The 12884-nt window shown below is 43.2% G+C and overlaps 1 protein-coding gene across 1 annotated transcript in view; it reads left to right on the plus strand.

Annotated features, from left to right (window-relative positions):
* dock3 (dedicator of cytokinesis 3) overlaps positions 1–12884 on the plus strand; it is an 821127-nt gene that overhangs the window by 577197 nt on the left and 231046 nt on the right. Inside the window, exon 13 of the mRNA XM_048606243.1 lies at positions 3605–3767. Coding sequence (XP_048462200.1) covers positions 3605–3767 — 163 coding nt within the window. The remainder of the gene's footprint in view (positions 1–3604; positions 3768–12884) is intronic.

Below are 12884 nucleotides of genomic sequence, written 5' to 3' on the forward strand. Positions count from 1 at the left end.
CAGCATCATAGGAGCAGAGAGGCTGACGTTTCGGGCCTAGACCCAATGCAAAGATGCCTGTTTAAGGCTCCAGTTATTTCCTTTCTTGCTTCCCACAGTATCCTGGGATAGATCCCATTTGCCCTGGGGATTTGTCTACCTTATTCATTTCAAGACAGCCAACACTTCCTCCTTCATTGTGTTGACCTGTCTGAGAATATTCACACATCTTTCCATAACCTCAACATTTCTCATGTCTCTCTCTGGTGAATACCAATGTAAAGCTCTCCTTAAGGATCTCGTCCATTTCCTCTGGCTTCACACAATCTCTCTCCTTTATACTTGAGTAGGCCTACTCTTTTCCTAGTTACCCTCTTGCTCCTAATATATGTATAAAATGCCTTGGGATTCTCCTTAACCCTGCTGGACCATTGGGAACTCTTCCGGGGTAGGTGTGACCTGTACAAGAAGGAAGGGTTGCATCTAAATTGGAAGGGCACAAATATTCTGGCTGGGAGGTTTGCTAGTGTCACTTGGGAGGATTTAAATTTTCTTAGAAGGGGGTGGGAACCAAAGCAAAGGTGAATTGACTGAAAGTGAACTAGAGAATAGGGCCAGTAAGACTCAGAGGAAGAGCAGGCAGAGTGTGGTTGCTGATCAAAGCGCGTCTGGTGAACTGCAGTGCATCTGTTTCAATGTGAGAAGTGTAACAGGTAAGGCAGATGAACTTAGAGCTTAGATTAGTACTTGGAACTATGATGTTATTGCTATTACAGAGACTCGTTTAAGGGAGGGACAGGATTGGCAGCTTAACGTTCCAGGATACAGATGTTTCAGTCAGGATAGAGGGAGATATAAAAGAGGTGGGGGAGTTGCACTACTTGTTAAGGAGAATATCACAGCTGTATTGTGGGAGAACACCTCAGATGGCTCTTACAGCGAGGCAATATGGGTAGAGCTCAGGAACAGGAAGGGTGCAGTCACAATGTTTGGGGTTTACTATAGGCCTCCCAACAGCCAGTGGGAGAAAGAAGAACAGATATGTAGGCAGATTTTGGCAAGATGTAAGAGTAACAAGATTGTTGCCGTAGTGATTTTAACTTCCCGTATATTGGCTGGAACTCACTTGGGGCACGGATGGGACAGCGTTTGTAAGGAGCATCCAGGAGGGCTTTTTGAAACAGAATGTTGATAGTCCAACTAGGAAAGGGGCTGTACTGGACCTAGTATTGGGGAATGAGCCTGGCCAGGTGGTCGAAGTCTCAGTAGGGGAGCAGCTCAGGAACAGTGATCATAATTCAGTAAACTTTAAGGTACTGATGGATAAAGATAACTGTTGATGCCAGGTGAAGGTCCTAAACTGGGGGAAGGCTAATTACAACAATATTAGACAGGAACTGAAGAATGTAAATTGGAAGCAGATGTTTGAGGGCAAGTCAACATCTGGTATGTGGGAGGCTTTCAAGTGTAAGTTACTGGGAACTCAGGACCAGCACGTTCCTGTAAGGATGAAGGATAAGTATGGCAGGTTTAGGGAACCTTGGATAACGAGAGATGTTGTTAGCCTAGTCAAAAAGAAAAAGCAAGCATTTGTCAAGGCTAGGAGGCTGGGAATACACGAAGCAAGCGTGGAATACAAGGAAGCCCTCCAAGTCTGCACCAACATGCTGCCCGTCACAACTAAAACCCCCTACCCATCTGGGAACCATATCCCTCTATTCCCATCCTATTCCTGTATTTGTCAAGACACCCTTTAAAAGTCATTATTGTATCTACTTCCACTACTTCCCCCGGCAGCAAGTTCCAGGCACCCACCACCCTCTGTGTAAAAAATCTTGCCTCGTACATCACCTTTAAAGCTTGCACCTTAAACCTATGCCCGCGAGTAACTGGCTCCTCCACTCTGTCCATGTCCTTCGTAATCTTGTAGACCTCCATCAGGTTGCTCCTCAACTTCTGTCGTTCCAGTGAGAACAACCCAAGTTTCTCCAACCTTTCCTCATAGCTAATGCCCTCCATTTATTTACCTGATGTTGCCTGGTATGGAGGGCATTAGCTATGAGGAGAGGTTGGAGAAACTTGGGTTGTTCTCACTGGAACGACAGAAGCTGAGGGGCGACCTGATAGACATCTACAAGATTACGAAGGACATGGACAGAGTGGAGGAGCCAGTTACTCGCGGGCATAGGTTTAAGGTGCAAGCTTTAAAGGTGATGTACGAGGCAAGATTTTTTACACAGAGGGTGGTGGGTGCCTGGAACTTGCTGCCGGGGGAAGTAGTGGAAGTAGATACAATAATGACTTTTAAAGGGTGTCTTGACAAATACAGGAATAGGATGGGAATAGAGGGATATGGTTCCCAGATGGGTAGGGGGTTTTAGTTGTGACGGGCAGCATGTTGGTGCAGACTTGGAGGGCCTAAGGGCCCGTTCCTGTGCTGTAATTTTCTTTGCTCTTGCATTGAAGCAAATGGATTCTAAGCCTCCAGTTCCACTGAGCTCAGCAACTTCTCCCTGACTGCTCTTCCTCTTAGCTATATTTGCTTTAGTCTCAAGCTCTTCCCCAATCTCTATACTTACCGACCAGCTGCTTCTGTTCCCAACCCCCACCGCACTAGTTTAAACCCTCCCCAGTGGCACTGTTAAACCTCCCTGCCTGCTTATTCATGCCCCTCCAGTTTAGGTGCAACCCATCCTTCCTGTACAGGTCCCAGTTTTCCTGGAAGACATCCCAATGATCCACATATCTAAAACCCTGACCCCTCCACCAGCTCTTTAGCCACATGTTCAATTGTACTATGTCTCTGTTCCTAGCCTCAGTAGCACATGGGAGAGGGAGGAATCCTAACATTACGATCGTAGAGGTCCTCCTATTTAGTTTACTACTTATCTCCATGAATTATCATTGCAGGACTGTCACTCTTCCTACCTATGTCATTTGTGCCAGTGTAGAGAATGAGTTCTCTGTTTACCCTCCCCTTTCAGGAGGCCTTGTACCCACTTTGAGACATCCATGACTCTAGCACTGGGGAAGCAACATACCTGAAGTGTCTCTTACATCCTCAGAAGTGCCTATCTGTGCTCATGATCCTCTAAATATTATTGCTCTAATATGCTATTATTATTGCTCCCCTCAGTACGGCAGGGCCACCTTTAGTGCCACTGCTCTGGTCACCTGATGGGCCATCCCTCTCATCAGTATCCGAAGCGGAATACTTGTGTGACAGGGCCACAGCTGCAGGGGATTCCTGCACTGACTGTCTGTCCCATCATCGGTTGCCCTTCTACCTTCCTGTACCTCGGGGTATGATTGCATTTCTGTAACTCCTACCTATGACGTTCTGTGCCATTTGTGTGCTCCTTAGTGTCTCCACTGCCTTGAAAGATGATCAGTAAAAAAACACAGGAATATTTTCAAGAGTAAGTGAACTGTAAGTTAAAATTCATAATGTTAATCAGACCTTAGAAAGGCTGTCAGTATTGCTGTAACAATGTGAATTAGCTAATGTTCTACAGCTCTCTTTCGGTTTGCAGTTCCTGCATTGTGATTTTATTATCAAAGATAAATTGACAAGTATCATTCAAATAATGATGCAGCATTCAGCATATTGCTTTGTGACTTACAGGATTGCATTAGTCTTGGCTCTGGAGAACCTGCTGCAAGTGAACATTGCTCTTTCGTGATGTACCACAACAACAGTCCACGCTGGGGCGAGATCGTGAAACTGCCCATCCCTGTTGACAAGTTTAGAGGCTCACACCTTCGATTTGAGTTCAGGCATTGTTCCAGTAAGTTACTCCTAAATCTTGACTTTCAAAATTGTTTAGAAGGTCATATTCCATGTGTTCTGCCAAGAATATGAAATTTACAGACTTTTGTATCAAACCACAAATTGTGTAAATTTTCCTTGAAAAGTGTCTCCAAAAGTCTTAAACTGCCACGCTGTCAACAGGTAGCTCACAGGCACAATCACTGACTCGTCTACTAACCTCAGCTTTATAACGGACATGAAGTGACTTTCCACAAAAAAAGGCAAAGTTAAAATTAAGTCATCCCTAACCGATCACTCTCATCTCCTTTTCACTGATTTAAGGGTGGTTTTAGACATGCTCAATGAAATAATTACCAACGAAATAATAAGAGCCAGTGACCTTAAGTGATGTATGAGCTGCGAGTGCCAGTTCAGATTAAAACAGAGAAAAAATTTGAAATGGAACATGCCAATGTGACCTTCCTATTTTGGAATTTTGTCATGCAGCAAAATATTTTCACAACTTGACTACAGGATTTTCTGTCTGTCACAGCATCGTGAATTGGGTTTAAGTGGTTCAATCTGTTATCATGTCCAGGAGTTTTTAGGGATTCAGGATAAAGATGAATTAAGTATTATGGGTACTGAATCTGTTCTTCATTGTTACAAAACTGCAAACTGCATATGGACAAAGATTTTGCATGTTTAATGGATTACTTTCCTTGAATTTACTGCTGTAAAAATCACATAGGACAAAGACTATTTGTTATTCTGTGTTTATTAAAATGTGATGGTGAAAAGGGTTTATGCTCTTGCTGTTGCAGTCATAAACCTCTGTACTTGCCCCAAAACATTGTCCAGAGCTCCTGTGATTCCGTTTGTAGCACTTTTTGTAGCACTTTTCATGATCGCAAGATATCTTAAAGCATTTACAGCAAAATGTAATCACAGTTGTAGTGTAAGAAATGAGACTGCCAATTTGCACATATCAACATCGCACAAATATCTATGCGATAGTCACCAGATCATCCATTTCTTAGTTGTTGGAAGAAGAAATGTTGGCCATGAGACAAGAAGTGCATCTCAGCTCTTTTTCGAATTAATGCAATGGGATCTTTTATATCCACGTTAGATGCAAATAGGCATCTTAGTTTAACATATCGTGTAAAAGATGAGATTCCAGACAGTACACAACTAGATGGTGTACCAGCTTGAATTATATGCTTAAGTCTTTGCAGTAGCAAGCAACTCAGCAATATCGATCAGAAGGTTCAGACTTTGGGATCCAAAGTCTGAACCTTCTGATCGATATTGCTAGGATCCAAAGTCTGTTAGATAAGCTGATTTTGATTCTGAAGCAGATCACTATCAAGGTTGACATGAAAGGAATGATCAAAGGAAATAAGAACATTTTCATACTTTTAACTGTCCTTAGACCTGTTCCTCCCAGTAGATTGGAATAGAGGACCACAGTCGCAGGAGTAGGCTGTTCAGCCCTTGAGCCTGCTCCACATTTCTAGATCATGGCTGATTATCTACCTCAATGTCATGCTCCTGCGTTATCCCTTATCTCTTGATGTCGTTAATAACTAGAAATCTGTTAATCTCTTAAACTTACTTGGTACCTGAACTTCCACCACCCTCTTAAATGAAGAGCTCCCTCCTCATCTCTATCCTAAATGGCTTTCGGTTATTATGAAATTGTATCCTCTGTTTCTAGTCACCACAACTTCCCATCTGCCCTGTCTATTTAAGTATTTTGAAAGTTTCTAATGAGGTCATCTCTCATTTTGGTAAACTTCAGATGATACAGACACAGTATCCTCAAGTTCTCCTCACTAGATAGAGGAATTAGTCTGGTGATCATCTGCTGTCCTTCTTCTGTGGCTAGAATATTCTTCCTGGGGCAAAGGAACCAGAACTGTATACAATTCTCCAGGTGCAGTCTCACCAGTGTGCTGTACAATTGAAGCAGCACTTCTTTGCTCATGTACTTAAATTTTTATTACGCATCCCTAGTTGTCCGTGGGAAGGTGGTGGTGAGATGCCTTCTTGAACCACTGTGGGGCATGTGGTGTATGTAGAACCATATGTCATTAGGGAGGGAATTCCAGGATTTTGGCCCAGCAACAGTGAAGGAATGGTGATAAATTTCCAAGTCAGGATGGTGAGTTGCTTAAAAGGGGACTTGCAGGTTGTGGTGTCCCATGTATCTGCTGCACTTGTCTTTCTAGGTGGAAGTGATTATGGGTATGGAACGTGCTGTATAAGCATCTTTGGTGAATTTCTTCAGTGCATCTTGTAGGCTAAATGCACTGCTCCTACTGAGGTCAGTGATGAAGGGAGCATATGCTTGTGAATGTGGTGCCAGTTAGTGGGATGCTTTGTCCAGGATGGTGTATTGTTGAGTATTGTTGGAGTTGCACCCATCCAGACAAGCTGGGAGTATTCCATCACACTCCTGACTTGGGCCTTGTAGTTGGTGGACAGGCTCTGGGGAGTTAGGAGGTGAGTTACTAGCTGCAGTATTCCGAGCCTCTGACCTGCTCTTATAGCTACTGTAGGCTAGTCTAGTTGATTTCTGGACAATGGTAACCCCCCCCAGATTATTGATAGTGGCGGATTCAATGATGGTAACACCATTGAATGACAAGGAGTGATGGTTAGATTGCCTGTTATTGGAGATTGTCATTGCCTGGCATTTGTGTGGCATGAATGATACTTGCCACGTGTCAGCCTAAGCCTGGATATCGTCCAGGTCTTGTGGCATTTGAACATGAACTATTTCAGTATCTGAGGAGACACAAATGTTGCTGTACATTGTGCAATCATCAGCAAACATCCCCACTTCTAACTTAATGATGGGCATTGATGAAGGAGCTGAAGATGGTTCGGCCTAGGATACTACCTAGAGGAACTCCTGCAGAGATGTCCTAGAACTTGGATGACGAACTTCTAACTACTACAACCATCTTCCTATGTGCCAGCTATGACTCAAACCAGCAGGGAGTTTGGCCTGGTTCTCATGGATTCCAGTTTTGCTCGGGCTCCTTGATGCATACTTGACCGAATGCAGCCTTGATGTCAAGGACTATCACTCAAACCTCACCTCTGGATTTCAGTTTTGTCCATGTTTGAAACAAAATTGTAATGAGGTCAGGAGCTGAGTGGCTCTGGCAACCCCAGACTGGGCAACAATGAGCAAGGTTGTTTCCAGGCAGGTGCTGCTTGTTAGCAATGCTGATGACACCTTCCATCATTTTTTTTACTTGTACATGGGATGTAGGGGTCACTGTCTAGGCCAACCCTTATTGCCGGAGTTAAGAATCAACCACATTGCTGTAGGTCTGGAGTCGCATGTAGGCCAGACCAGGTAAGGATGACAATTTTATTCCCTAAAAGGATATCAGTGAACCAAATGAGTTTTTCCAACAATTGGCAATGGTTTTATGGTCATCATTAGACTCATAATGCCAGATTTTTATTAATTCAGTCTTCACCATCTGCCATGGTGGGATTTGAACCCGACACTCTGAATTATTAGTCTAGTGATAATACAACTAGTCATAGAAATACACAGCATGGAAACGGACCCTTCAGTCCAACTCATCTATGCTGACCAGATATCCTAAATTAATCTAGTCCCATTTGCCAGCATTTGACCCATATCTCTCTAAACCTATGTATTCATATACCCATCCAGATGCCTTTTAAATGTTGCAATTGTACTAGCCTCCACCACCACCCTATGTGTGAAAAATGTTGGCCCTTAATTGGTTCTGCAATAACATGATTGTTGCCATTCTGTGCAACATCGCATTATGGAAAATTGTGTTGTAGAAATAACGAGGCCTATGGGAAAAGCAGGGTTAGGGGCAGACCACCACAAAATACCACTCAAAATTGCTCAAAAATCACTCAAAAGCCCAACACAAAGGTTAGCATAGTTTGAAAAAAATATGTTTAATTCATATGTAATAATGAAATAAAAGTAAACTGAACACCTTACCTTGAAAAAAAAAGTCAAGATGACTTGACGGGGGAGGAGGTTTGACGTTGCTCTGTTGTTATTGCAGAGGCTGAGGGTCGTCATTATCATCACCTTCAGGTGCAGCTGTGATTGCAGGGATAGGGCGAAAAATAGTTAATCCGGAAGTGGATGGCTGTGGTTCATTATCTTCTGACTGTTTCTTGGAGTTGGCTTAAAAAAAATACATCCAGTTTTTGCTGCTATAGGAGTGAGGCTGAAAAAGCACAGCAGGTCAGACAGTATCCAAGGAGCAGAAAAGTCAGCGTTCTCTTGTTGAAGGGTTTCGGCCCGAGACGTTGCCTTTCCTGTTCCTCGAATTCTGTCTGACCTTCTGTGCTTTTCCAGTCTCACACCTGTAGGCCAAAGGGAGTAGAAGTTTTGTTTGTTAAAGTTAATTGAATTTTTCTCATAAAGATAGTTGCAATTTTGCTTTGATATAGTCCAAATCTCATTGGATCAAAAAAGCCAATAAGAGATAATTGTTGGTCAGTTCTACATTTTAAGCAGATAAAATACCAACTGTATCATGGGGCTAAAGTTCAGTTTGGATTTAGTGATGGAAAGAGCAGCTGGAACATTTGCCTGGTTTGTAGCTAAAGGAAAATATCTAGTGTCCTCAAGCCTTGTGACAGAAAGCAGTTAGTAGAGTCAGCTTGGAAGGTGCAAGAATGCTGTTAGATGCATGTCGACAACCAGAACAAGGAACGGAGGCATCCATAGCTGTATAAGCATAAAAAAAAATTGAAGGGTCACTTAGCTAAAAAGCTGAAGGCAAGATCCCCAAAAAATTTGATTTCAGAGAACACTGAGAACAATTAAAGTAAATTTGGGAAAGGCTGTATAGAACTGAGTCCCTAAAGAAATTAATGAAGTTTCAAAATTGTTATGACTTATAATAATGGGGGGGTTGTAAAATGTAGAACTGATTGCATAACTAATATAAATTACAATATTAAGTTGACAGTGCTTGCTTTGCTTAATTCTCAAAGTTTGTTTTTCTTTTAAAATGTGAAATCTAGTGGCCCTGTTTGCTTGGTTGATTGCTGTTGAGTTTGGATTTTTCCTTAATTGTTAGGAGTCCTAACAGAACTATTGGATAAAGCCCATAACACTTGTTTCTTTGGGCACCAAAGGTCTTACCAAGCTTCCAATATTGTGGGCAGGAGATGTTTTTCATTTTGAACTCGTGTGTTTTTTACCATTTTGGTAAAGAACAACAAAAAAAATAATCAGGTGTTAATCGCTTTGCATGAGAGAGAAGGGATCTAATTCCTGTTCAGGTCGCCCAGTGTGAAAATGAATTGACCCAAAGTGGTGGGCCCTGCACTGGCACATTTAGGAAAGCCAAGTCTATGTGTGGCCCAACAGGTTGCCCTTAAAAAGAATGATTACAGGGTGCAACCAACAAGGTAATATTACAAAATACACTTGGCAGAACATACCACCAAATAAAGCTAGGTTGTTCCTCATCACCCTGCATTGAAAACACATGAACCACTGCTGGCTACTACTCGCCCAAAGTCACACTTCATTCCCCTGATCATCACAATGCAGCCAACCCCCTTTAATTATGACTCATCCTGTCACCACTTGCCACATTTACTTCCTGACCTGATCATGTCCTTCCCAGTTGCCCTTCTTTCTCACTGACCTAAGAGCTCCATGCACGTGCACACACAGGCACACAATCATGTGATCGTCAATTGTGCTTCATCTGTTGTTGCACTTCACAGCTTATCAACTGTAATTGATGAAATTGAGACCCAACCCAATACAGTGGTGCCATGGGCATTATCATTTAAGCACGGTTATCACTCTGCATCCACATTATTCGGCTACATTTTTAGACCCCAGTGATTCCACTTACAGTCGTTGTCCAAAGAATTGTCCGTTTTGGGATTGTCAACACTCCAGCATTGTCCTCGAATCTCCAGGAATCTCAAGTTTAATCTCCTATGAACAATCACACAGTAAATAGAGACTATAATAATTGTGTTTTAATACTTTTTTTTAATTATGTAAAGATTAGAGAAGGGTAAAGTACTGTTTGACTAGGCGGAGTTAGAGGCATATAATGACACTAAGGTCAGAGCCAACAACTCTACTCCTATTGGAATACTGTGGGTGGACTCTAGATGAGGGTAGCATCAAACTCGTCTCAAATTGCTCCCCACTTTATATAGACTGGAATAACCGACAGGCTCTGATGGTCTAAAAGTTAACCATTTAAGTAATATACAGTGGGTTTCCTGATGGGACTTTACCCTCACAGAATCATAGAATCCCTACAGTGTGGAAACAGACCCTTCAGCCCAACGAGTCCACAAACCCACTCAGAGCATCCCACCCAGACCCATTCCCCATAACCCACCTAATCTACACATCCCTGAACACGATGGGCATTTTAGCATGGCCAATTCACCGAGCCTGTACATCTTTGGATTGTGGGAGGAAACCGGGGCATCCGGAGGAAACCCACGCAGACACGGGGAGAATGTGCAAACTCCACACAGACAGTCGCTCGAGGGTGGAATCAAACCCGGATCCTTGGTGCCGTGAGGCAGCGTGCTAACCACTGAGCCACCGTGCCGCCCCATGTTGCCCTGACATGTTTTCATATAGATTGAGGGTTTTGAATAGGTAAAACTTTGACTCTTGTATTATGTTGTATTTGCTACGTGTGGAAATAAGTAAGCTAGTTAGCCATTAACTCTGTCTCTTTAAGCTTGTATATAGCTTCTATGAATATGACCAGCCAAATTTTCAAGTAAGCCATATATTACCCTAGTGGAATTTAAATTCATTTATTGATTTAACTCATCGATTGAAAAGTTGTCTTCGTAACGATGGACACAAAATCATCATTGATTGATGTAAAAATTCATATGATTCACTTAAATGTTATTTAGGGAAGAAAATCTGCTGTCCTTACCCTATGTGACCTACAAGAGACTTCAGACCCACAGCAATATGTTTGACTCTCAACTGTCCTCTGAAATGGCCTGACAAGCCACTCAAAAGGAAAATTGAGGATGGACACCAAATATTGACAATGGTCAGCAATGCCCTGAGTATTTGCTGAGTCTAGAATATGTATTCATCACGTGTAAATTCCCATCCAAGCCACACATGATCCTGATTTGGACCTATATTGACGTTCCTTCACTGTCTCTGCATCGCAATCCTGGGGGAGTCCTTACACCACAGGGACTGCAACAGTTGAAGAAGGTGATTCTCCACCGCCTTTACGGGGGCAATCATGGATGGACATCAGTGATGCTCACAATTCCTGGAAGAATTAAAAGTATATATTTTGCTTCTCTGCTGCCCAAGGCATATTGGTTTCTGACCAAAGTTAATCTGAAGTGCGCAGTTCAGAACATGAGTAGGCCATTCAGCACCTTGAGCCTGTTCCGCCATTCAGTAAGATCATGGATGATTTGTCGTTCTATCTCCATATAACTGCATTTGGCGCTTATTCCTTTAATACCTTTGCGAAACAAAAAATTATCTAACTCAGATTTAAAATTAACTGACCCAGCTTCCCTGTCATTTGTCAAAGAGAGTTTCAAACCTCAACCACTACTTGTGTGTAGAAGTGCTTTGTAACATCTCTCGGACAGTCTGGCGCTAATTCTCAGACTATGACCCCTAGTTCTAGAATCCCCAATCAGTGAAAATAGTTTATCTTTATCTACCTTTGTCTTTTACATCTTGAAGACTTTGTTTAGATCATCTTTTAACCTTCTAAATTCTGGAGAAAGCAGACCTAATTTGTATAATCTCTCCTCATAACTTAACTCCTAAAGTCTAGGTATCACTTTTATAAATGTATGTTGTACTCCCTCCAAGACCAATGTATCCTTCCTAAGGTGTGGTGCCCAGATCTGCTCACAGTTCTCCAAATGGGGTCTAACTGGGGTTTTGTATAGCTGTATGCATCCTTGTATTCCAGTCCTCTAAATATAAAGGCCCGCATTCCATTAGCTTTCTTGATTATTTTCTGCGTCTGTTTGTGACATTTTAAAGATCTATCCACCTGAACACCCAAGTCTCTTTGAATATTCACTGTATTTAACTTTGTACCTAGAAAGTGCCTTGATCAATCCTTTTTTTACAATCCAAAATGGGTAACCTCACAGATAACAAGGTGTAGAGCTAGATGAATACAGCAGGCCAAGCAGCATCAGAGGAGCAGGAAAGCTGACGTTTTGGGCCTAGACCCTTCTTCATTAATGGGGGAGGGGAAGGGGATTCTGAAATAAATAGGGAGAGAGGGGGAGGCAGATAGAAGATGGATAAAGAAGAGGATAGGTGGAGAGGAGACAGACAGGTCATAGAGGCGGGGGTGGAGCCAGTGAAGGTGAGTGTAAGTGTGGAGTTAGGTACGGGATATGTCAGTCCAGGGAGGATGGACAGGTCAAGGAGACGGGATGAGGGTGGGACTTGAGGCGGGAGGAGAGGATAGGTGGGAGGAAGGACAGGTTAGGGACGCAGGGACAAGCTGGGCAGGTTTTGGGATGCAGTTGGGGCAGGGGAGATTTTGAAGCTTGTGAAGTCCACATTGATACCATTTGGCTGCAGGGTTCCCAAGCAAAATATGAGGTGCTGTTCCTGCAACCTTCGGGTGGCATCGTTGTGGCACTGCAGAAGGCCCAGGATGGACATGTCGTCTAAGGAGTGGGAGGGGGAGTTGAAATGGTTCGCGACTGGGAGGTGCAGTTGTTTGTTGCAAACCAAGCGTAGGTGTTCTGCAAAGCAGTTCCCAAGCCTCCGCTTGGTTTCCCCGATGTAGAGGAGGCCACATCTGAAACAACGGATACAGTATACCACATTAGCAGATGTGCAGGTGAACATCTGTTTGATGTGGAAGGTCTTCTTGGGGCCTGGGATGGGGGTGAGGGGGTAGGTGAAGGGGCAGGTGTAGCACTTCCTGCGGTGGCAGGGAAAAAAGTGCCAGGTGTGGTGGGGCTGGAGGGAAGTGTGGAGCGGACAAGGGAATCACGGAAAGAGTGGTCCCTCCGGAAAGCAGATAAGGGTGGAAAGTCTTTGGTAGTGGTGTCTGATTGCACATGGTGGAATTGTCGGAAAATGATGCATTGGATCCGGAGGTTGGTGGGGTGG

This window comes from Rhincodon typus, chromosome 16 (genome assembly GCF_021869965.1).
Source record: "Rhincodon typus isolate 14 chromosome 16, sRhiTyp1.1, whole genome shotgun sequence".
NCBI classification, from domain to species: Eukaryota; Metazoa; Chordata; class Chondrichthyes; order Orectolobiformes; family Rhincodontidae; genus Rhincodon; species Rhincodon typus.